At 51.5% G+C, this 22235-nt stretch overlaps 1 protein-coding gene across 1 annotated transcript in view; it reads right to left on the reverse strand.

Annotated features, from left to right (window-relative positions):
• Positions 1-22235, reverse strand: part of gucy2g (guanylate cyclase 2g) — a 128453-nt gene that overhangs the window by 47512 nt on the left and 58706 nt on the right. Inside the window, exons 12-15 of the mRNA XM_072477630.1 lie at positions 22096-22200; positions 20407-20478; positions 18189-18357; positions 17938-18093 (exon numbers count right to left, since the gene is read on the reverse strand). Of these exons, the coding sequence (XP_072333731.1) occupies positions 17938-18093; positions 18189-18357; positions 20407-20478; positions 22096-22200 (502 nt within the window). The remainder of the gene's footprint in view (positions 1-17937; positions 18094-18188; positions 18358-20406; positions 20479-22095; positions 22201-22235) is intronic.

A 22235-nucleotide genomic window follows, 5' to 3' on the forward strand; every position in this document is an offset into this window, starting at 1 on the left:
TTATTCTTCCTTACCTTCCGGGTGCTGAGACAGGTGGACGTGTGAGGAACACCTCTACTCAGGCAGAGGATAAATACAGCGCGTGGCTCGTGGCCTTCACTCACCTTCCGTGAACATAGACAGCCATACCTGCGAGGGACACCTCTCAGAGGACAGAGGATAAATGCAGCACAAGGTTCGTGACCTTCACTTACCTCCCGGGAGTGGAGACAGCCGGCCCTGTGAGGGACACCTCTTCTGGGCCAGAGGACTGAGTTTGTAAAACAATCCAGGACCGACATCAGGGGAAAATGGTAAGTTCATTGGCTGATAAGTAACTGCCAATTTGCATTAACTATTCTAAATTGCTTTCAGATTAAAGGTGCAAAGGAGAGATATTTTGCATATTAATAAAACTAAAAAGCAGTTGGAAATTTAAAAGAAGACAAATTCAAAACTAACTAAATAAAATAGAGATGTTGGGCCAGGCGCTGTGTTGTACCTGCATCATGTGGGAGCTGGTGGACCCCATTGTGGTTCCCAGTGAACACACCTGTAGCAAGTTTTGGTTGCTTGAGGAACTTTGGCTCAGAGTTGGTGAGCTAGAGTCTGAGCTTCAAGGCGGCACATCAGGGAAGGGGAGACTTACCTGGACGCTGTGTTTCACGAGGCAGTCACACCCCTTAGATCAGTCATTTTCAAAGTTGGGTTCGCAAGCTGCGGGTGGGTGTCGGCAGGGTCGCGGAGCCATCCATTGCTGCACTCCCGATCGCTGGAATTCACGCGCAACGGCCGCCGCAGCCGCCTTTTAAAAATGTCGACTGCAACCGGATTTAAAAATGACGGCTGTGAGCGGCTTTCAGAATGCGGGCACGCTGCGATGAAATAGCTGAATTCCAGAGGTGAGAGTGAAGCTTCTTGATATCCAGGAAGTACTTGATGGAGTGTGGCATCAAGGAGCCCTAGCAAAACTGGAGTCAATGGGAAACAGAGGGAAAATGTGGCGCTGGTTGGATTCTAACCTAACACAAAGAAAGATGGTTGTGATGGTTGGAGGTCAATCACCTCAGCTCCAGGACATCACAGCAGCAGTTCCCCGGGGTAGTGTCCTAGGCCCAAACATCTTAAGCTGCTTCATCATTGACCTTCCTTCCAACATAAGGTCAAAAGTGAGGATGTTTGATGATGATTACTGTACAGCACCATTCACAACTCCTCACATATTGAAACAGTCAATGCCCAAATGCAACAAGTCTTCAACAATACCCAGGCTTGGGCTGACAGGTGGCAAATAACATTCATACCAAACAAGTGCCAGGCAATGACTATCTCCAACAACAGGGAATCTAACCATACCATATAAACACTCCCCAAATTATCTTAGCCATAGCTTCAGAATTACCATATAAATACTCGGATCATGGGCTCTTCCCAATCCATTTAATCACCTGTAGAAATGTTCAGATTAGAAGTCTCCCTCCCTTCTCACCACCAAGGTTATCTTAGCCATAGCTTTAGAATGTCTGCCTCACTTTATATCCTACATTGTACAGCATTGAACCTTCCCCTTCTCAGCCCTTTTAAGAATGAAGAAAGTTAATTTCTGTCAGTTTGTCTTCATAGAATTTACAGTGCAGAAGGAGGCCATTCGGCCCATCGAGTCTGCACCGGCTCTTGGAAAGAGCACCCTAGCCAAGGTTAACACCTCCACCCTATCCCCATAACCCAGTGACCCAACCCAACATTAAGGGCAATTGTGGTTACTAAGGGCAATTTATCATGGCCAATCCACCTAACCTGCACATCTTTGGACTGTGGGAGGAAACCGGAGCACCCGGAGGAAACCCACGCACACACGAGGAGGATGTGCAGACTCCGCACAGACAGTGACCCAAGCCGGAATCGAACCTGGGACCCTGGAGCTGTGAAGCAATTGTGCTATCCACAATGCTACCGTGCTGCCCTTCTATCTAGAAGGACAACAACTGCAGAGACATGGCAATGGCATCGCCTGGAAGCTCCCCTCCAAGGTACTGACCATCCTGACTTGGAAAAGTATCAGCGTTCTTTCACTGCCACTGGTTCAAAATCATGGACCTCGTTCCCCAACAGCACAGTGGGTGTACCTACACCATATGGACTGCAGCGATTCAAGAAGGCAGCTGACTACCACCTTTTCAAGGGCAATTAAGAATGAGCAATGAATACTGGCCTAGGCAATGATGCCCACAACCACTAAAGTGAATTTTAAGAAGTTATTTATTTTTAATTTTACCCACCCTGCTCACCAAACTCCACCTGCTCACAACACCCACCGTGTTCACCAAAATTCCCTTGCTCACCTAACTCACCCTGCGCACCAAACTCCCCATGTTCACCAAACCCACCCAGCTCACCAAAATCACCCTGCTCACCAAACTCACCCTGCTCACCAAACACCCCATGCTCACCAAACCCACCCTGCTCAACAAAATCCCCCTGCTCACCAAACCCACCCTGCTCACCAAACTCTCCCTGCTCACTAAACTCACCCTGCTCACCAAACACCCCATGCTCACCAAACCAACCCTGCTCAACAAAATCCCCCTGCTCACCAAACCCAACCTGCTCACCAAACTCCCCCGCTCTCCAAAGCCAACCTGCTCACCAAACCCACCCTGCTCACCAAACCCGCCCTCCTCACCAAACCTACCCTGCTCACAAACTCCCCTGCTCACCAAACCCTCCATGCTTTCCAAACTCCCACTGCTCACCAAACACATCCTGCTCACCAACCCCACCCTGCTCACCAAACCCATCCTGCGCACCAAACTCTCCCTGCTCACCAAACACCCCATGCTCACCAAACCCACCCTGCTCACCAAACTCTCCCTGCTCACCAAACCCAACCTGCTTACCAAATTTCCCCTGCTCACCAAACCCACCCTGCTCACCAAAATCCCCCTGCTCACAAAACCTACCCTGCTCACCAAAGCCACCCTGCTCACCAAACTCCCCCTGCTCACCAAACTCCCCCTGTTCACCAAACCAACCCTGCTCACCAAACCCACCCTGCTCAGCAAACCTACCCTGCTCACTAAACTCCCCCTGCTCACCAAACACACCCTGCTCACCAACCCCACACTGCTCACCAAACCCATCCTGCGCACCAAACTCCCCCTGCTCACCAAATTCCCCCTGCTCACCAAAATCACCCTGGTCACCAAAATCCCCCTGGTCACCAAACACACCCTCATCACCAAAATCCCTTTGCTCACCAAACTCACCCTGCTCACCAAACTCCCCATGCTCACCAAACCTACCCAGCTCACCAAAATCCCCCTTCTCACCAAACACCTCATGCTCACCAAACCTACCCTGCTCAACAAAATCCCCCTGCTCACCAAACCCATCCTGCGCACCAAACTCACCCTGCTCACCAAACACCCCATCCTCACCAAACTCACCCTGCTCACCAAAATCCCCCTGCTCACAAAACCTACCCTGCTCACTAAACACCCCACAGCTCACTAAACTCCCCTTGCTCATCAAATCCTCCATGCTCACCAAACTCCCCGCGCTCACCAACCCCACCCTGCTCACCAACCCCACCCTGCTCACCAAACCCATCCTGCGCACCAAACCCCCCCTGCTCACCAAAAACCCCATGCTCACTAAACCCACCCTGCTCACCAAAATCCCCCTGCTCACAAAACCTACCCTGCTCACCAAACCCACCCTGCTCACCAAACTCCCCCTGCTCACCAAACTGCCCCTGTTCACCAAACCCACCGTGCTCACCAAACCCACCCTGCTCACCAAACCTACCCTGCTCACTAAACTCCCCCTGCTCACCATACCCAACCTGCTCACCAAACTCTCCCTGCTCACCAAACCCACCCTGCTCACCAAATTTCCCATGCTCACCAAACCCACCCTGCTCACCAAAATCCCCCTGCTCACAAAACCTACCCTGCTCACCAAACTCCTCCTGCTCACTAAACTGCCCCTGTTCACCAAACCCACCCTGCACACCAAACCCACCCTGATCACCAAACACTCCATGCTCACCAAACTCTCCCAGCTCACCAAACACACCCTGCTCACCAACTCCACCCTGCTCACCAAACCCATCCTGCGTACCAAACTCCCCCTGCTCACCAAAATCACCCTGCTCACCAAGCACACCCTGATCACCAATCTTGCCCTGCTCACCAAAACCACCCTGCGCACCAAACACCCCATGCTCACCACACCCACCCTCCTGACCAAACCCACCCTGCTCACCAAACTAACCCTGCTCACCAAACCCACCCTGCTAACCAAATCCACCCTGCTCATCAAATTCCCCCTCCTCACCAAACCCTCCTTGCTCACCAAACTCCCCCTGCTTACCAAACCCACCCTGCTCACCAAACTCTACCTGCGCACCACATCCACCCTGCTCACCAAATTCCCCCTGCTCACCAAACGCAACCTGTTCACCAAAATCCCCTTGCTCACCAACTCTCCCTGCTCACCAAACCCAACCTGCTCACCAAATTTCCCCTGCTCACCAAACCCACCCTGCTCACCAAAATCCCCCTGCTCACAAGACCTACCCTGCTCACCAAAGCCACCCTGCTCACCAAACTCCCCCTGCTCACCAAACTCCCCCTGTTCACCAAACCAACCCTGCTCACCAAACCCACCCTGCTCAGCAAACCTACCCTGCTCACTAAACTCCCCCTGCTCACCAAACACACCCTTCTCACCAACCCCACACTGCTCACCAAACCCATCCTGCGCACCAAACTCCCCCTGCTCACCAAATTCCCCCTGCTCACCAAAATCACCCTGGTCACCAAAATCCCCCTGGTCACCAAACACACACTGATCACCAAAATCCCTTTGCTCACCAAACTCACCCTGCTCACCAAACTCCCCATGCTCACCAAACCCACCCAGCTCACCAAAATCCCCCTGCTCACCAAACACCCCATGCTCACCAAACCCACCCTGCTCAACAAAATCCCCCTGCTCACCAAACCCATCCTGCGCACCAAACTCACCCTGCTCACCAAACACCCCATCCTCACCAAACTCACCCTGCTCACCAAAATCCCCCTGCTCACAAAACCTACCCTGCTCACTAAACACCCCACAGCTCACTAAACTCCCCTTGCTCATCAAATCCTCCATGCTCACCAAACTCCCCGTGCTCACCAACCCCACCCTGCTCACCAACCCCACCCTGCTCACCAAACCCATCCTGCGCACCAAACCCCCCCTGCTCACCAAACACCCCATGCTCACTAAACCCACCCTGCTCACCAAAATCCCCCTGCTCACAAAACCTACCCTGCTCACCAAACACACCCTGCTCACCAAACTCCCCCTGCTCACCAAACTGCCCCTGTTCACCAAACCCACCGTGCTCACCAAACCCACCCTGCTCACCAAACCTACCCTGCTCACTAAACTGCCCCTGCTCACCAAACCCAACCTGCTCATCAAACTCCCCCTGCTCACCAAACCCACCCTGCTCACCAAATTTCCCATGCTCACCAAACCCACCCTGCTCACCAAAATCCCCCTGCTCACAAAACCTACCCTGCTCACCAAACTCCTCCTGCTCACTAAACTGCCCCTGTTCACCAAACCCACCCTGCACACCAAACCCACCCTGATCACCAAACCTACCCTGCTCACTAAACTCCCCCTGCTCACCAAACCCTCCATGCTCACCAAACTCCCCCAGCTCACCAAACACACCCTGCTCACCAACTCCACCCTGCTCACCAAACCCATCCTGCGTACCAAACTCCCCTGCTCACCAAAATCACCCTGCTCACCAAACACACCCTGATCACCAATCTTGTCCTGCTCACCAAAACCACCCTGCGCACCAAACACCCCCTGCTCACCACACCCACCCTCCTGACCAAACCCACCCTGCTCACCAAACTAACCCTGCTCACCAAACCCACCCTGCTAACCAAATCCACCCTGCTCATCAAATTCCCCCTCCTCACCAAACCCTCCTTGCTCACCAAACTCCCCCTGCTTACCAAACCCACCCTGCTCACCAAACTCTACCTGCGCCCCACACCCACCCTGCTCACCAAATTCCCCCTGCTCACCAAATTCAACCTGTTCACCAAAATCCCCTTGCTCACCAACTCTCCCTGCTCACCAAACCCAACCTGCTCACCAAATTTCCCCTGCTCACCAAACCCACCCTGCTCACCAAAATCCCCCTGCTCACAAGACCTACCCTGCTCACCAAAGCCACCCTGCTCACCAAACTCCCCCTGCTCACCAAACTCCCCCTGTTCACCAAACCAACCCTGCTCACCAAACCCACCCTGCTCAGCAAACCTAACCTGCTCACTAAACTCCCCCTGCTCACCAAACACACCCTTCTCACCAACCCCACACTGCTCACCAAACCCATCCTGCGCACCAAACTCCCCCTGCTCACCAAATTCCCCCTGCTCACCAAAATCACCCTGGTCACCAAAATCCCCCTGGTCACCAAACACACCCTGATCACCAAAATCCCTTTGCTCACCAAACTCACCCTGCTCACCAAACTCCCCATGCTCACCAAACACACCCAGCTCACCAAAATCCCCCTGCTCACCAAACACCCCATGCTCACCAAACCCACCCTGCTCAACAAAATCCCCCTGCTCACCAAACCCATCCTGCGCACCAAACTCACCCTGCTCACCAAACACCCCATCCTCACCAAACTCACCCTGCTCACCAAAATCTCCCTGCTCACAAAACCTACCCTGCTCACTAAACACCCCACAGCTCACTAAACTCCCCTTGCTCATCAAATCATCCATGCTCACCAAACTACCCGCGTTCACCAACCCCACCCTGCTCACCAACCCCACCCTGCTCACCAAACCCATCCTGCGCACCAAACCCCCCCTGCTCACCAAACACCCCATGCTCACTAAACCCACCCTGCTCACCAAAATCCCCCTGCTCACAAAACCTACCCTGCTCACCAAACCCACCCTGCTCACCAAACTCCCCCTGCTCACCAAACTGCCCCTGTTCACCAAACCCACCGTGCTCACCAAACCCACCCTGCTCACCAAACCTACCCTGCTCACTAAACTCCCCCTGCTCACCAAACCCAACCTGCTCACCAAACTCCCCCTGCTCACCAAACCCACCCTGCTCACCAAATTTCCCATGCTCACCAAACCCACCCTGCTCACCAAAATCCCCCTGCTCACAAAACCTACCCTGCTCACCAAACTCCTCCTGCTCACTAAACTGCGCCTGTTCACCAAACCCACCCTGCTCACCAAACCCACCCTGATCACCAAACCTACCCTGCTCACTAAACCCCCCTGCTCACCAAACCCTCCATGCTCACCAAACTCCCTCAGCTCACCAAACACACCCTGCTCACCAACCCCACCCTGCTCACCAAACCCATCCTGCGTACCAAACTCCCCCTGCTCACCAAAATCACCCTGCTCACCAAACACACCCTGATCACCAATCTTGCCCAGCTCACCAAAACCACCCTGCGCTCCAAACACCCCCTGCTCACCACACCCACCCTCCTGACCAAACCCACCCTGCTCACCAAACTAACGCTGCTCACCAAACCCACCCTGCTAACCAAATCCACCCTGCTCATCAAATTCCCCCTCCTCACCAAACCCTCCTTGCTCACCAAACTCCCCCTGCTTACCAAACCCACCCTGCTCACCAAACTCTACCTGCGCACCACACCCACCCTGCTCACCAAATTCCCCCTGCTCACCAAACACAACCTGTTCACCAAAATCCCCTTGCTCACCAAACACACCCTGCTCACCAAACTCCCCATACTCACCAAATCCACCCAGCTCACCAAAATCCCCCTGCTCACCAAACTCACCCTGCTCACCAAACACCCCATGCTCACCGAACCCACCCTGCTCAACAAAATCCCCCTGCTCACCAAACCCGTCCTATGCACCAAACTCCCCATGCTCACCAAACACCTCATGCTCACCAAATCCACCCTGCTCAACAAAATCCCCTTGCTCACCAAATCCACCGTGCTCACCAAACCCACCCTGCTCACCAAACTCTCCCTGCTCACCAAACTCCCCCTGCTCACCAAACCCAACCTGCTCACCAAACTCCCACTGCTCACCAAACCCACCCTACTCACCAAAGTTCCCATGCTCACCAAACCCACCCTGCTCACCAAAATCCCCCTGCTCACCAAAATCCCTCTGCTCACAAAACCTACCCTGCTCACCAAACCCACCCTGCTCATCAAATTCCCCCTCCTCACCAAACCCTCCTTGCTCACCAAACTCCCCCTGCTTACCAAACCCACCCTGCTCACCAAACTCTACCTGCGCACCACACCCACCCTGCTTACCAAATTCCCCCTGCTCACCAAACGCAACCTGTTCACCAAAATCCCCTTGCTCACCAACTCTCCCTGCTCACCAAACCCAACCTGCTCACCAAATTTCCCCTGCTCACCAAACCCACCCTGCTCACCAAAATCCCCCTGCTCACAAGACCTACCCTGCTCACCAAAGCCACCCTGCTCACCAAACTCCCCCTGCTCACCAAACTCCCCCTGTTCACCAAACCAACCCTGCTCACCAAACCCACCCTGCTCAGCAAACCTAACCTGCTCACTAAACTCCCCCTGCTCACCAAACACACCCTTCTCACCAACCCCACACTGCTCACCAAACCCATCCTGCGCACCAAACTCCCCCTGCTCACCAAATTCCCCCTGCTCACCAAAATCACCCTGGTCACCAAAATCCCCCTGGTCACCAAACACACCCTGATCACCAAAATCCCTTTGCTCACCAAACTCACCCTGCTCACCAAACTCCCCATGCTCACCAAACACACCCAGCTCACCAAAATCCCCCTGCTCACCAAACACCCCATGCTCACCAAACCCACCCTGCTCAACAAAATCCCCCTGCTCACCAAACCCATCCTGCGCACCAAACTCACCCTGCTCACCAAACACCCCATCCTCACCAAACTCACCCTGCTCACCAAAATCTCCCTGCTCACAAAACCTACCCTGCTCACTAAACACCCCACAGCTCACTAAACTCCCCTTGCTCATCAAATCCTCCATGCTCACCAAACTACCCGCGTTCACCAACCCCACCCTGCTCACCAACCCCACCCTGCTCACCAAACCCATCCTGCGCACCAAACCCCCCCTGCTCACCAAACACCCCATGCTCACTAAACCCACCCTGCTCACCAAAATCCCCCTGCTCACAAAACCTACCCTGCTCACCAAACCCACCCTGCTCACCAAACTCCCCCTGCTCACCAAACTGCCCCTGTTCACCAAACCCACCGTGCTCACCAAACCCACCCTGCTCACCAAACCTACCCTGCTCACTAAACTCCCCCTGCTCACCAAACCCAACCTGCTCACCAAACTCCCCCTGCTCACCAAACCCACCCTGCTCACCAAATTTCCCATGCTCACCAAACCCACCCTGCTCACCAAAATCCCCCTGCTCACAAAACCTACCCTGCTCACCAAACTCCTCCTGCTCACTAAACTGCGCCTGTTCACCAAACCCACCCTGCTCACCAAACCCACCCTGATCACCAAACCTACCCTGCTCACTAAACCCCCCTGCTCACCAAACCCTCCATGCTCACCAAACTCCCTCAGCTCACCAAACACACCCTGCTCACCAACCCCACCCTGCTCACCAAACCCATCCTGCGTACCAAACTCCCCCTGCTCACCAAAATCACCCTGCTCACCAAACACACCCTGATCACCAATCTTGCCCAGCTCACCAAAACCACCCTGCGCTCCAAACACCCCCTGCTCACCACACCCACCCTCCTGACCAAACCCACCCTGCTCACCAAACTAACGCTGCTCACCAAACCCACCCTGCTAACCAAATCCACCCTGCTCATCAAATTCCCCCTCCTCACCAAACCCTCCTTGCTCACCAAACTCCCCCTGCTTACCAAACCCACCCTGCTCACCAAACTCTACCTGCGCACCACACCCACCCTGCTCACCAAATTCCCCCTGCTCACCAAACACAACCTGTTCACCAAAATCCCCTTGCTCACCAAACACACCCTGCTCACCAAACTCCCCATACTCACCAAATCCACCCAGCTCACCAAAATCCCCCTGCTCACCAAACTCACCCTGCTCACCAAACACCCCATGCTCACCGAACCCACCCTGCTCAACAAAATCCCCCTGCTCACCAAACCCGTCCTATGCACCAAACTCCCCATGCTCACCAAACACCTCATGCTCACCAAATCCACCCTGCTCAACAAAATCCCCTTGCTCACCAAATCCACCGTGCTCACCAAACCCACCCTGCTCACCAAACTCTCCCTGCTCACCAAACTCCCCCTGCTCACCAAACCCAACCTGCTCACCAAACTCCCACTGCTCACCAAACCCACCCTACTCACCAAAGTTCCCATGCTCACCAAACCCACCCTGCTCACCAAAATCCCCCTGCTCACCAAAATCCCTCTGCTCACAAAACCTACCCTGCTCACCAAACCCACCCTGCTCATCAAATTCCCCCTCCTCACCAAACCCTCCTTGCTCACCAAACTCCCCCTGCTTACCAAACCCACCCTGCTCACCAAACTCTACCTGCGCACCACACCCACCCTGCTTACCAAATTCCCCCTGCTCACCAAATGCAACCTGTTCACCAAAATCCCCTTGCTCACCAAACTCACCCTGCTCACCAAACTCCACATGCTCACAAAACCCACCCAGCTCACCAAAATCCCTATGATCACCAAACTCACCCTACTCACCAAACACCCCATGCTCACCGAACCCACCCTGCTCAACAAAATCCCCCTGCTCACCAAACCCGTCCTATGCACCAAACTCCCCCTGCTCACCAAACACCTCATGCTCACCAAATCCACCGTGCTCAACAAAATCCCCTTGCTCAACAAATTCACCCTGCTCACCAAACCCACCCTGCTCACCAAACTCTCCCTGCTCACAAAACTCCCCCTCCTCACCAAACCCACCCTGCTCACCAAAATCCTCCTGCTCACCAAACTCCCCCTGTTCACCAAACCCACCCTGCTAACTAAATCCACCCTGCTCATCAAATTCCCCCTCCTCACCAAACCCTCCTTGCTCACCAAACTCCCCCTGCTTACCAAACCCACCCTGCTCACCAAACTCTACCTGCGCACCACACCCACCCTGCTCACCAAATTCCCCCTGCTCACCAAACGCAACCTGTTCACCAAAATCCCCTTGCTCACCAAACTCACCCTGCTCACCAAACTCCCCATACTCACCAAACCCACCCAGCTCACCAAAATCCCCCTGCTCACCAAACTCTCCCTGCTCACCAAACTCCCCCTGCTCACCAAACCCAACCTGCTCACCAAACTCCCCCTGCTCACCAAACTCACCCTGCTCACCAAATTTCCCATGCTCACCAAACCCACCCTGCTCACCAAAATCCCACTGCTCACAAAACCTACCCTGCTCACCAAACCCACCCTGCTCACCAAACTCCTCCTGCTCACCAAACTGCCCCTGTTCACCAAACCCACCCTGCTCACCAAACCCACTCTGATCACCAAACCTACCCTGCTCACTAAACTCCCCCTGCTCACCAAACCCTCCATGCTCACCAAACTCCCCCTGCTCACCAAACACACCCTGCTCACCAACCCCACCCTGCTCACCAAACCCATACTGCGCACCAAGCTCCCCCTGCTCACCAAACTCCCCCTGCTTACCAAACTCCCCCTGCTCACCAAAATCACCCTGCTCACCAAACACACCCTGATCACCAATCTTACCCTGCTCACCAAAACCACCCTGCTGACCTAACACCTCCTGCTCACCACACCCACCCTGCTGACCAAACCCACCCTGCTCACCAAACTAACCCTGCTCACCAAACTCACCCTGATCACTAAACCCACCCTGCTCATCAAATTCCCCCTCCTCACCAAACCCTCCTTGCTCACCAAACTCCCCCTGCTTACCAAACCCACCCTGCTCACCAAACTCTACCTGCGCACCACACCCACCCTGCTCACCAATTTCCCCCTGCTCACCAAACGCAACCTGTTCACCAAAATCCCCTTGCTCACCAAACTCACCCTGCTCACCAAACTCGCCATGCTCACCAAACTCACCCTGCTCACCAAACACCCCATGCTCACCGAACCCACCCTGCTCAACAAAATTCCCCTGCTCACCAAACCCGTCCTACGCACCAAACTCCCCCTGCTCACCAAACACCTCATGCTCACCAAATCCACCCTGCTCAACAAAATCCCCTTGCTCACCAAATCCCCCCTGCTCACCAAAGTTCCCTTGCTCACCAAACCCACCCTGCTCACCAAACTCACCCTGCTCACCAAACTCCCCCTGTTCACCAAACCCACCCTGCTCATCAAATTCCCCCTCCTCACCAAACCCTCCTTGCTCACCAAACTCCCTCTGCTTACCAAACTCACCCTGCTCACCAAACTCTACCTGCGCACCACACCCACCCTGCTCACCAAATTCCCCCTGCTCACCAAACGCAACCTGTTCACCAAAATCCCCTTGCTCACCAAACTCACCCTGCTCACCAAACTCACCATTCTCACCAAACCCACCCAGCTCACCAAAATCCCCCTGCTCACCAAACTCACCCTGCTCACCAAACACCCCATGCTCACCGAACCCACCCTGCTCAACAAAATCCCCCTGCTCACCAAACCCGTCCTACGCACCAAACTCCCCCTGCTCACCAAACACCCCCTGCTCACCAAACCCAACCTGCTCACCAAACTCCCACTGCTCACCAAACCCACCCTGCTCACCAAAGTTCCCATGCTCACCAAACCCACCCTGCTCACCAAACTCCCCCTGCTCACCAAACTCCCCCTGTTCACCAAACCCACCCTGCTCACCAAACTCCCCCTGCTCACCAAACTCCCCCTGTTCACCAAACCCACCCTGCTAACCAAACCCACCCTGCTCACCAAACTCCCCCTACTCACCAAACCCACCCTGATCACCAAATTCCCCATGCTCACCAAACCCACCCTGCTCACCCAAATACCCCTGCTCACCAAACCTACCCTGCTCACCAAACCCACCCTGCTCAACAATCTCCCCCTGCTCACCAAACTCCCCCTGCTCACCAATCCCACCCTGCTCACCAAACTCCCCCTGCTCACCAAACCACCCTGCTCACCAGACCCACCATGCTCACCAAACTCCCCCTGCTCACCAAACACACCCTGCTCACCAACCCCAGCCTGCTCACCAAACCCACTCTGCTCGCCAAACCCATGCTGCTCGCCAAACTCCCCCTGCTCACCAAACTCCCCCTGCTCACCAAACCCACCCTGCTCACTAAACTCCCCCTGCTCACCGAACCTACCCTGCTCACCAAACTCCCCATGCTCACCAAACCCATCCTGCTCACCAAACTCTCCCTGCTCACCAAACCCGCCCTGCTCACCAAATCCACCCTGCTCACCAAACCCACCCTGCTCACCAAACTCCCCATGCTCACCAAACCCACCCTGCTCACCAAACCCACCCTGCTCACCAAACGCCCCCTGCTCACCATCTCACCCTGCTCACCAAACTCCCCCTGTTCACCAAACTCCCCCTGTTCACCAAACTCACCCTGCTCACCAAACTTCCCTGCTCACCAAACTCATCCTGCTCACCAAACTCCCCCTGCTCACCAAACTCCCCTTGCTCCCCAATCCCACCCTGCTCACTAAACCCACCTGCTGTCTAAACTCACCCACTCACCAAGCTCCCAGGTATGTAGTCAGTTCCAAAGCTGCACCTGTTTGCTTTAGCTGCACATTGGAATTTACAGTGAACTGAAATGGGGTTATAGAAACTAGATTCTACCAATTAGCTAATAAACCCACTCTGCTCAGTAAAGTCCCCTGCTCACCAACACCCCCCCCCCCCGCTCACCAATCCCCCCCCCTGCTCAACAATCACCCCCTGCTCACCAAACCCCCCCTGCTCACCATTCCCCCCCCCCGCTCACCAAACGCCCCTCAGTCAGCCCTCTCAACAGCATGTTTACCTTCTCTAAGGATGGTAGCAAGAAACCTTGTCTGCTTAAACAGTACTTACCAATTGCTGCTAAGTACAGCTCCCCACCCTACGCCCCCTCACCTGCCTTCACTGTTCTCTGGTGTTCCTTTGGGGCATCGTGATATTGCGAAGTCTGTAAACTGTCTGGGGCATAGCAGCATAAGAAAATGAGATTGAGAAAGTGCTATTTGTCTTCAAGCCCATTAATTGACAGAGCATATATAAACACTCTATAATGGGCTCTATCCACCTCATTTAATCTCCCGTAGAAAAGATCATATCAGAATTCTCCCTCCCCTCACAGTGCCCAAATTATCTTAGCCATAGCTTCGGAATAACTGCCTCACTTTATAGCCGACATTGTACAGCTTTGACCCTGCACTTCTCAGTCCCTTTCCTTTAAAACAAATATTTTAATTGAGATGATTTTTAAAAATAACTCCATAAGATCCATATGACACAACAAGTACAATTCAAGACTCAACCACCCGCACCCCCTCTCACCCACAAAGAAAAACAACCAAGACAAAATTCAAAACAAATCCCCCCCCCCCCTCCCCCTCAACATCTGACAGCGACCAGTTCCCTGAAAATCAAATGAAAAGCTGCGGGGTATCCAGAATTTCGCATGACATTCCAGCTCTGGCCTTATTGATAACCTCTACTTGTTTGTCCATGAGATGGAACCCTAACAGCGCTGTGGGTGTATTGCCACCTGAGAGACTGCAGCGGGTCAAGAAGGCAGCTCACTGCCACCTTCTGAAGGACAAATATGGATGGGTAATAAATGCTGGCTTAGCCCGTGACGCCCACATCCCACAAATGAATTTTGAAAATACATGATTAGCCATGGCATGCACAGCATTATATTCACTGGATATTTTCAATAAGTAATCCCCTCGATATTGATGTGAAGGGTAGAGGACTCAGAATGAATTCCATGGACTCCAATGGTTTCTGTGCCCTATACCAAATGGGGTGGCCATAAAATTCAACACTATGGTGCCTGTGTAACGTTGCAGGGGGGCCCCCACAAATCACATTTGTATGTTTTGGTCCTGTCCAAAGCTGGAGGATTTTTAGGTTTTTAGGGTAATCTCTAAAGTGGTGCACGTGAAACTGGACCCAGGCCCTCGGGAGACCATATTCGGGGTGTCGGACCAGCCGGGATTGGAAACGGGTGCGGAGGCAGATGTTGTAGCCTTCGCCTCGTTGATCGCCCAATGGCTGATCCTGATGGGATGGAGATCAACCTCTCCACCCTGTGCCCTGGCATGGCGGGGGGACCTGCTGGAATTCTTGACTTTTGAGAAGGTTAAGTTTGAATTGAGGGTAAGGATGGAGGGGTTCTACAATTCATGGGCATTATTCATCATGCACTTTCAAGAACTGGATAACATCGAACATTAGTTTGCGGGGGGTGGTGGTTGGGGGTGGTGGTTGGGAGGGGAGTGTGTTAATGGTGACTATGGGTGATTCTTTTTTGTCATTTGTTTATGTGAACATGCGGGCTAATGTTTGGGGTTTGATGGGAGGATTGGATCGTTGTTATTGATATGGGGATTGACATATTCGTTACTGATTATTGTTTATTATTGGTGGGTGTAAATTTGGGAGAAAAAGTGAAAAAGGAGGAGAATAAAAATATATTTTTTAAAACTATAGTGCCTGTGTTTTTTTTCACTGTTGTGGGTGCTGTTTCAACCCCAAAATGACATTCGAGGCTTGCGCTCAGACCTCTGGTACGAGTCGCACCCAGCGTGATTTTGATAAGATTATTAACAAATTCTCAAGGAGTGTCCACTGGGAGAATGAACTGTTGTCTTATCGGGTTGTTAATCAGTGCGTAATGCTGATTTTACATCAGTGCGGCCAATTTCGAATTCAAGCAATGGCATCGCTTCAACACGCCCAGCTGTACATGTGTTCACTAGCAGGAAGGCACCTCGCCCTCAGCTCTATTAACCGGGATCATCAACTGTTTTCAGGTTAGTTGCTGATTGAACTTTATCCGCACTTGCTGCATTTGAAAAGTGGTTGGTGATTCTTAGAGCTGTTTAAAATGACCGGAGTCTATAGAGAGTGATGGATAAGATGGATAACGGGAACCTGTAGAAGTGGTCTACTGGGATTTCCAAAAGGCATTTGAGAATACAGGGCGAGTTTGGTGCAACATCAAAACCAACTACACAAGTTAAGAGCAAATGGAATATTGGTTAACATATTTGCACAGATTAAGGGTTGCTTAGCTACGAGGAAGCAGAGATTAGGGATAATTTAGTCTTTTTCGGGTTGGCAACCTGTAACTAGGTAGAGTGCCACAGGGACCAGCGCTGAGCTCTCAGTTATTTGTAATGTAGATCAAAGATTTGGATGACGGAACGGAAAATGAAATTTGCTGATGGCACTAAGATAGGTAGGAAAATAAGTTGTCAAGAGGCAGTAAAGAGACTCCAAAAGGGTATAGATGGGTTAAATGAGAGGGCAAAAATAAGGCAGATGGGGTATAATGTGGGGAAATATAAACTGATCCATTTTGGCAGGGAGAATAGAAAAGCAGCATACTATTTGAATGGAGGGAAATTGCAGAACTCGGTGATGGTGAGGGATCTGGGTGTTTTGCTACAGGGATCACAAGTTAGTGAGGATGTACAAGAAGGGTGGCATGGTGACGCAGTGGTTAGCACTGCTGCCGCACGTCACCGAGGACCCAGGTTTGTTCCCGGCCCTGGTTCACTGTCCGTGTGGAGTTTGCAGATTCTCCCCGTGTCAGCGTGGGTCTCACCCCCACATCCCAAACGATGTACAGGTTAGGTAGATTGGCCACGCTAAATTGCCCCTTAATTGGAAAAATTAAAAAAGGAGGTGCAAGTGATTTGGAAGGTAAATGGAATATTGCTGCTTATTGTAAGGGAAGTGGAAAAGAACAATAGCAAAGTTTTCCTGCAGCTGTTCAGGGCCTTGGTGAGATCACGTCTAGAACACCGTGTACTCCTTATTTGGAAAAACATATATAATTGTGTAGAAACAGCTCAGAGAATGTTCACTTGACTCAGTCCTGGGATGAAGGGCTTATTTTAAGAAGAATGGTTGAACAGGTTGAGCTCAGAGTCACTGGGGTTTAGAAAAATGAGGAATGATCATGTTGAAACACAGAAGATATCGAGTGGATGTGATAGGGCTGAATGCAGAGAGGCTGTTACCTCTTGTGGGGGAGACTGGAGTTGGGGGACCCAGTTTAAAAATAAGGGGTTTCCTTTTAAGGGAGAGATGTTTAGAATGTTTTTTTTCTCTGAGAGGTTGGTTAGTCTGTGGAATTATCTTGTCCAGAATGAAGGCTGGGTCATTGAATTTATTTAAGGCGACGTTAGATTTTTGACCGACAAGAGAGTCAAGGGTTGTGGGGGGTAACCAGGAACGTGGAGCTGAGGCCACACCAGATCAGCCATGATCTTATCGAACAGTAGGGCAGATTCAAAGGGCTGAATGGCCTACTCCTGTTTCCAAGTTCTATGTATCATACAGGTCAATGGCCCATGTCCTGGCAGCAGTCACAATGCCTTCATTCAGCACAAGTCTTCTGCACCATTTGCATTTGAACCACCATGACCAGCCTGGCGAAGCTACCGTGCACATATAATTAAAGTTACTCTGCCGCATGAATTGCAATTGAGCTGACCACTAGGGTGCTTAAACAATGTTTCTATTGTTTAGAGCACTCTGGAGGAGCCTGGCGGTACTTGGCAGAACATCTGTCAAGATATATGGTGCAAAACCTCACCACAGCAACGAGCTATACAGTGACAAGCTGAGGAAGAGGAGACGCAGCAAAAGGTGGAGGTGGGAAATATAACAATTGATATAAATTACTGTTTTACCTTCGGGGTTCATCTGAAAATCATGGAATGGCCCCGTGTCCCCATGGTACAGCAATTCCCTTATAAGAATAGCAAAACTATACACATCTCCTTTCTGTGTTCCATTCAATGGGTACTCCTTGAGTCGCAACAGTTCCGGAGCAGTCCAGTACAGCTCTGTAAGGAGATAAATGGATAAATGTGGAAAATGGACAGCAAAGTCCTCAAGGCAAGCTTTCTCTTAACCATTGTTTACCAGTGATTGAATGTACCTTCATAGTTCACCTCTTCTGTAACAACTACTTTCCTCTTGGTTCCATATCGAAACTCCCATAGGCCAAATCCTGATATCTTTACTTGCATCCCACTGTCTACCAGACAAGTCTTCGGTTGTAAATTCCCATGAGACTTCAGTGGACTGTCGTGTAAAAATACCATTCCCTATGTCAAAATTTTAAAAATCATTAGCTTCAATGCAGTCTTTCCTCCTCCCTTTGCTCTGCGATAATTAATCACAACAGTTTTGTTTAATTGTGACCAGCGAAACTGAATCTGGGATATTCTGAGGCAAGGCCTGAATTTGAAGCCAAAATTAACAAGTTAGAAATCATAGAAACCTACAGACAGGAGACCATTCAGCCCATTGTGCCTGAGTTTGCTATGACAGGAACAGCAGGGCTTGGTCCCCTATTCCTGTTTTTTTGTTTGTAATCCTGTGAGTTCCACATCCTCAAGTACCTGTCCAACTCCCTTTTTAAATTATTTATGGATTCAGCTTCCGCCTCCTTACAAGAGTTTTGTTCCGGAGTGAGAAAAAATTGTCGTCATCTCCACCCTCGATCTTTTGAATGTGACATTGCATCCAATATCTCTGGCTGTTGAACCCACTAGTCAGAGGGAATAGTTTTCCTCTCGCTACCCTATCAACCACTTTGAAAAGGTCACCGCTTAATCATCACGGTTCCAGGCAGCGATATCCAAACTTTTCTAACCCCTCATCGTAACTAAAGTCCCTCACTCCTGTAACATCCTAGTTAACTACCCCTGTTCCCTTTATAAAGTGTTTACTTCTTTTCTGAGGGATGGTTGTCAGAATTGTCCAGCATACTCCAGCTAGAAGGCCTAATAAGTGATTAGCCGTTATTATTTCATGGTATGTGGCTTGGCCAGCATTTGTGGTGTATCTTTAATTATCTTTGGGAAGGTGGCAGTGATTTATAAAGTTCCAGCCAGATCTCTTTGCTCTTATAGTCAATCTACACTCGGTCAACACAAATAATACAAGGAGTGATTTAATTAACTTGCTTGGCAAGTTGACCAGGAATGAAGAGTGGGGTGTTACATCTTGAAGGGATGTCCTCGATGCTTTCAGGGAACCTCCTGAATGATCTGCCCCCTCCTCCTTCCTGCCTTTTTTCAACTTAGTCTCATAAACAGACTGCCCATGTCAGCCCACATGCTCACGCCTTAGTATCCCGGTCAATTGATTTGTAGCAAGCTCAATTGGCCTTTAATTATTTATTTAAATATGGCGAGTAGGCTGCCGTTTTTGGGACCCGCTCACCCAGAGTATTCTGGGGTACAGCTTGGGGGAACAGCGGGGGGGAAAGGTAGGGATCTGAAATCCAGCCAATTAAACCAGAAAGTTTCATTTCAAACTTACATGGCTTTTCATGAGAATATCAGGGGCGAAATTCTCCGGTATCGGCGTGATGTCCGCCGACTGGCGCCCAAAACGGCACAAATCAGTCGGGCATCGCGCCGCCCCAAAGGTGCGGAATGCTCTGCATCTTTGGGGGCCGAGCCCCAACCTTAAGGGGCTAGGCCGGCGCCGGACGAATTTCCGCCCCGCCAGCTGGCGGAAAAGGCCTTTGGTACCCCGCCAGCTGGCGCGGAAATGACACCTCCGGGCAGCGCATGCGCGGGAGCGTTAGCGGCCGCTAACGGCATTCCTGCGCATGCGCAGTGGGGGGGGTCTCTTCCGCCTCCGCCATGGTGGAGACCGTGGCGAAGGCAGAAGGGAAAGAGTGCCCCCACGGCACAGGCCCGCCCGCGGATCAGGGGGCCCCGATCGTGGGCCAGGCCACCGTGGGGGCACCCCCTGGGGCCAGATCGCCCCGCGCCCCCCCCAGGACCCCGGAGCCCGCCCGCGCCACCTTGTCCCGCTGGTAAGGTAGGTGGTTTAATCTACGCTGGTGGGACAGGCATTTTAGCAGCAGGACTTCGGCCCATCCGGGCCGGAGAATCGCGGGGCGGGGGGGGGGGGCCCGCCAACCGGCGCGGCGCGATTCCCGCCCCCGCTGAATATCCGGTGCCGGAGAATTCGGCAACCGGCGGGGGCGGGATTCACGCCAGCCCCCGGCAATTCTCCGACCCGGCGGGGGGTCGGAGAATCTCGCCCCAGGTTGTTTTTAAATCCCATTTCTCTCAAAAATGGATATCACAATTAATACAGACTTCATTCCCGTCAACATATAAAATCTTACTCACATTTACTATATCGTAAGCAAGTGAGAGCTTGAAAATCCAATCAAGTTCAAAATCTGTGCTTTTCAAGATATCCTGGGGAAAGAAAATGGAATATCTGTCTATTGAATATTTCCACTGACTGTTTGTTAACCCGATAAATATGTGCCGACTTTTTAATTCAGCTTTGTGATTGGAGGAAAATACAGCTAAATGTTGAAAGCTTGGTCGAAGCTGTGAATAGGCAAGTGCCCTTCCCAAATGTTTGATCAGAAACACAGCTGGGTGCACCTCCTGTCTGCCTCCTAGCCCTTTTTTGTTTAAAGCCGCAATATCCCACCAACAACACTGTAAATTGTATATTGCAATATTAACGCCACTCAAAAAAAAGCTCATTCCTTTAGTTTCGCTAATGTGGAAAATGTTAGGAGTTTTTATTGACGTAGTTCTGTGTTGCGCACACATCTGTGAAGTGCGTTTGGATTAAATGTGCTGAATAAATACAACTTGTTGTGCTTTTCAGATGGTGGTAACCTGGACCCTGTGATACTATTACCCTCCAATGGAATGAAGAAACAGCATTAAAAGATATATATTCTATGGGTATTGGTCCATGACAGGAGGTTGCATGAATGTTTCCAATTAAAACACATTTTCAAATCATTTTCAATGAGCAGCTTTGCTTCTAGGAAAAGAGACTGCCAGGCTCTGCCAAGGTGCACAGGTGGCACTTGCAGCTGGTGACATTTTTCCCACACTGGGGATCAGGCCAAGGGGTGCCCTGTGCATGTGAGGTGGGGGTGCAGGGGTCCGAGGACCCCCTTATAGGTAAATTGGGGCTTTGGGGGGGAGTAGGGGCTCGTGTCAGGGGTTGAGAGATCCAGGCACCGTTTAAAAATGGACTAAGTCCAACCTCGCCAGGGCAGTTCCTGCTGAGGCCCCAATTGAAACAGAGTCCCAATACATAGTATGGTGTTTCTCGGCGCGGCAAATGCCGGGAAACACCCGGCCAAATGGGCTCGTCACGGGGCTCAATTTGGATAGATCGCACCCAGAGAGAGAGAGCGAAGAGAGGGAGCAGGTCCTTGTCCCTGTGTTTCCAGGTCTCAACTCTGCTTCCCTTAGGTCTCTGGAATCAGCCCACTCAGGCAGGAGCCAATCACCACCTGTTACCGGGCAGAATACAGCCTTCCTTTGGCTAATTCGTTGGCCACCAGCCATCCAAGCAAACCGAGTCCCACCTCATCTCTTGGGTGCCACAAATTCTGGGTGTTGTTGTCCAAAGCTAGCAGCACCATAAACTATGTTGCAACTTCCTGAATTCTTTATTCTCTCTGCTGCTTGACTTGTGTCCATTAAGCATCCATGGATCAAAAATGATAACGACAAAAATAAAGAAAGCGGAAATAAGGGAATCAACAGGATTATAATAGTGTGAAGAAGGTTAAGAAAGCAGACAGTCAGTAGATCTTACAGACAAGATTATCTTAGAGAGGGCACGCAAAGTGGAGAAAGTTTTGCATTCTTAGGGAGGACAAGGGGAAGTCATTGGGAAATTTGCCTTGGTGGGAAAGGGAAAGGGGAGGAAGCGATAGGTGTAGTTGAATAGTCGACACCATTCTCTGTGAACTGATTTCATGTTGATGAAGTTTAATACACCTTTGAAAATACTCAATGGTGCCATATAATTTACACACTTATCAATCAGCTTACCTTTAAACTTCCCTTTTTGCAGTATTGTGAAATGATACATCTGTGTGGTAAATCTGTACATACACCAAAGAATGTTACTAGATTTTCATGTCTTAGTTCTCGCATCTGGAACAAATATCGATAGTTTCATTAGACACAAT

The sequence above is a fragment of the Scyliorhinus torazame genome, chromosome 16, assembly GCF_047496885.1.
Source record: "Scyliorhinus torazame isolate Kashiwa2021f chromosome 16, sScyTor2.1, whole genome shotgun sequence".
In the NCBI taxonomy this organism is placed as follows: Eukaryota; Metazoa; Chordata; class Chondrichthyes; order Carcharhiniformes; family Scyliorhinidae; genus Scyliorhinus; species Scyliorhinus torazame.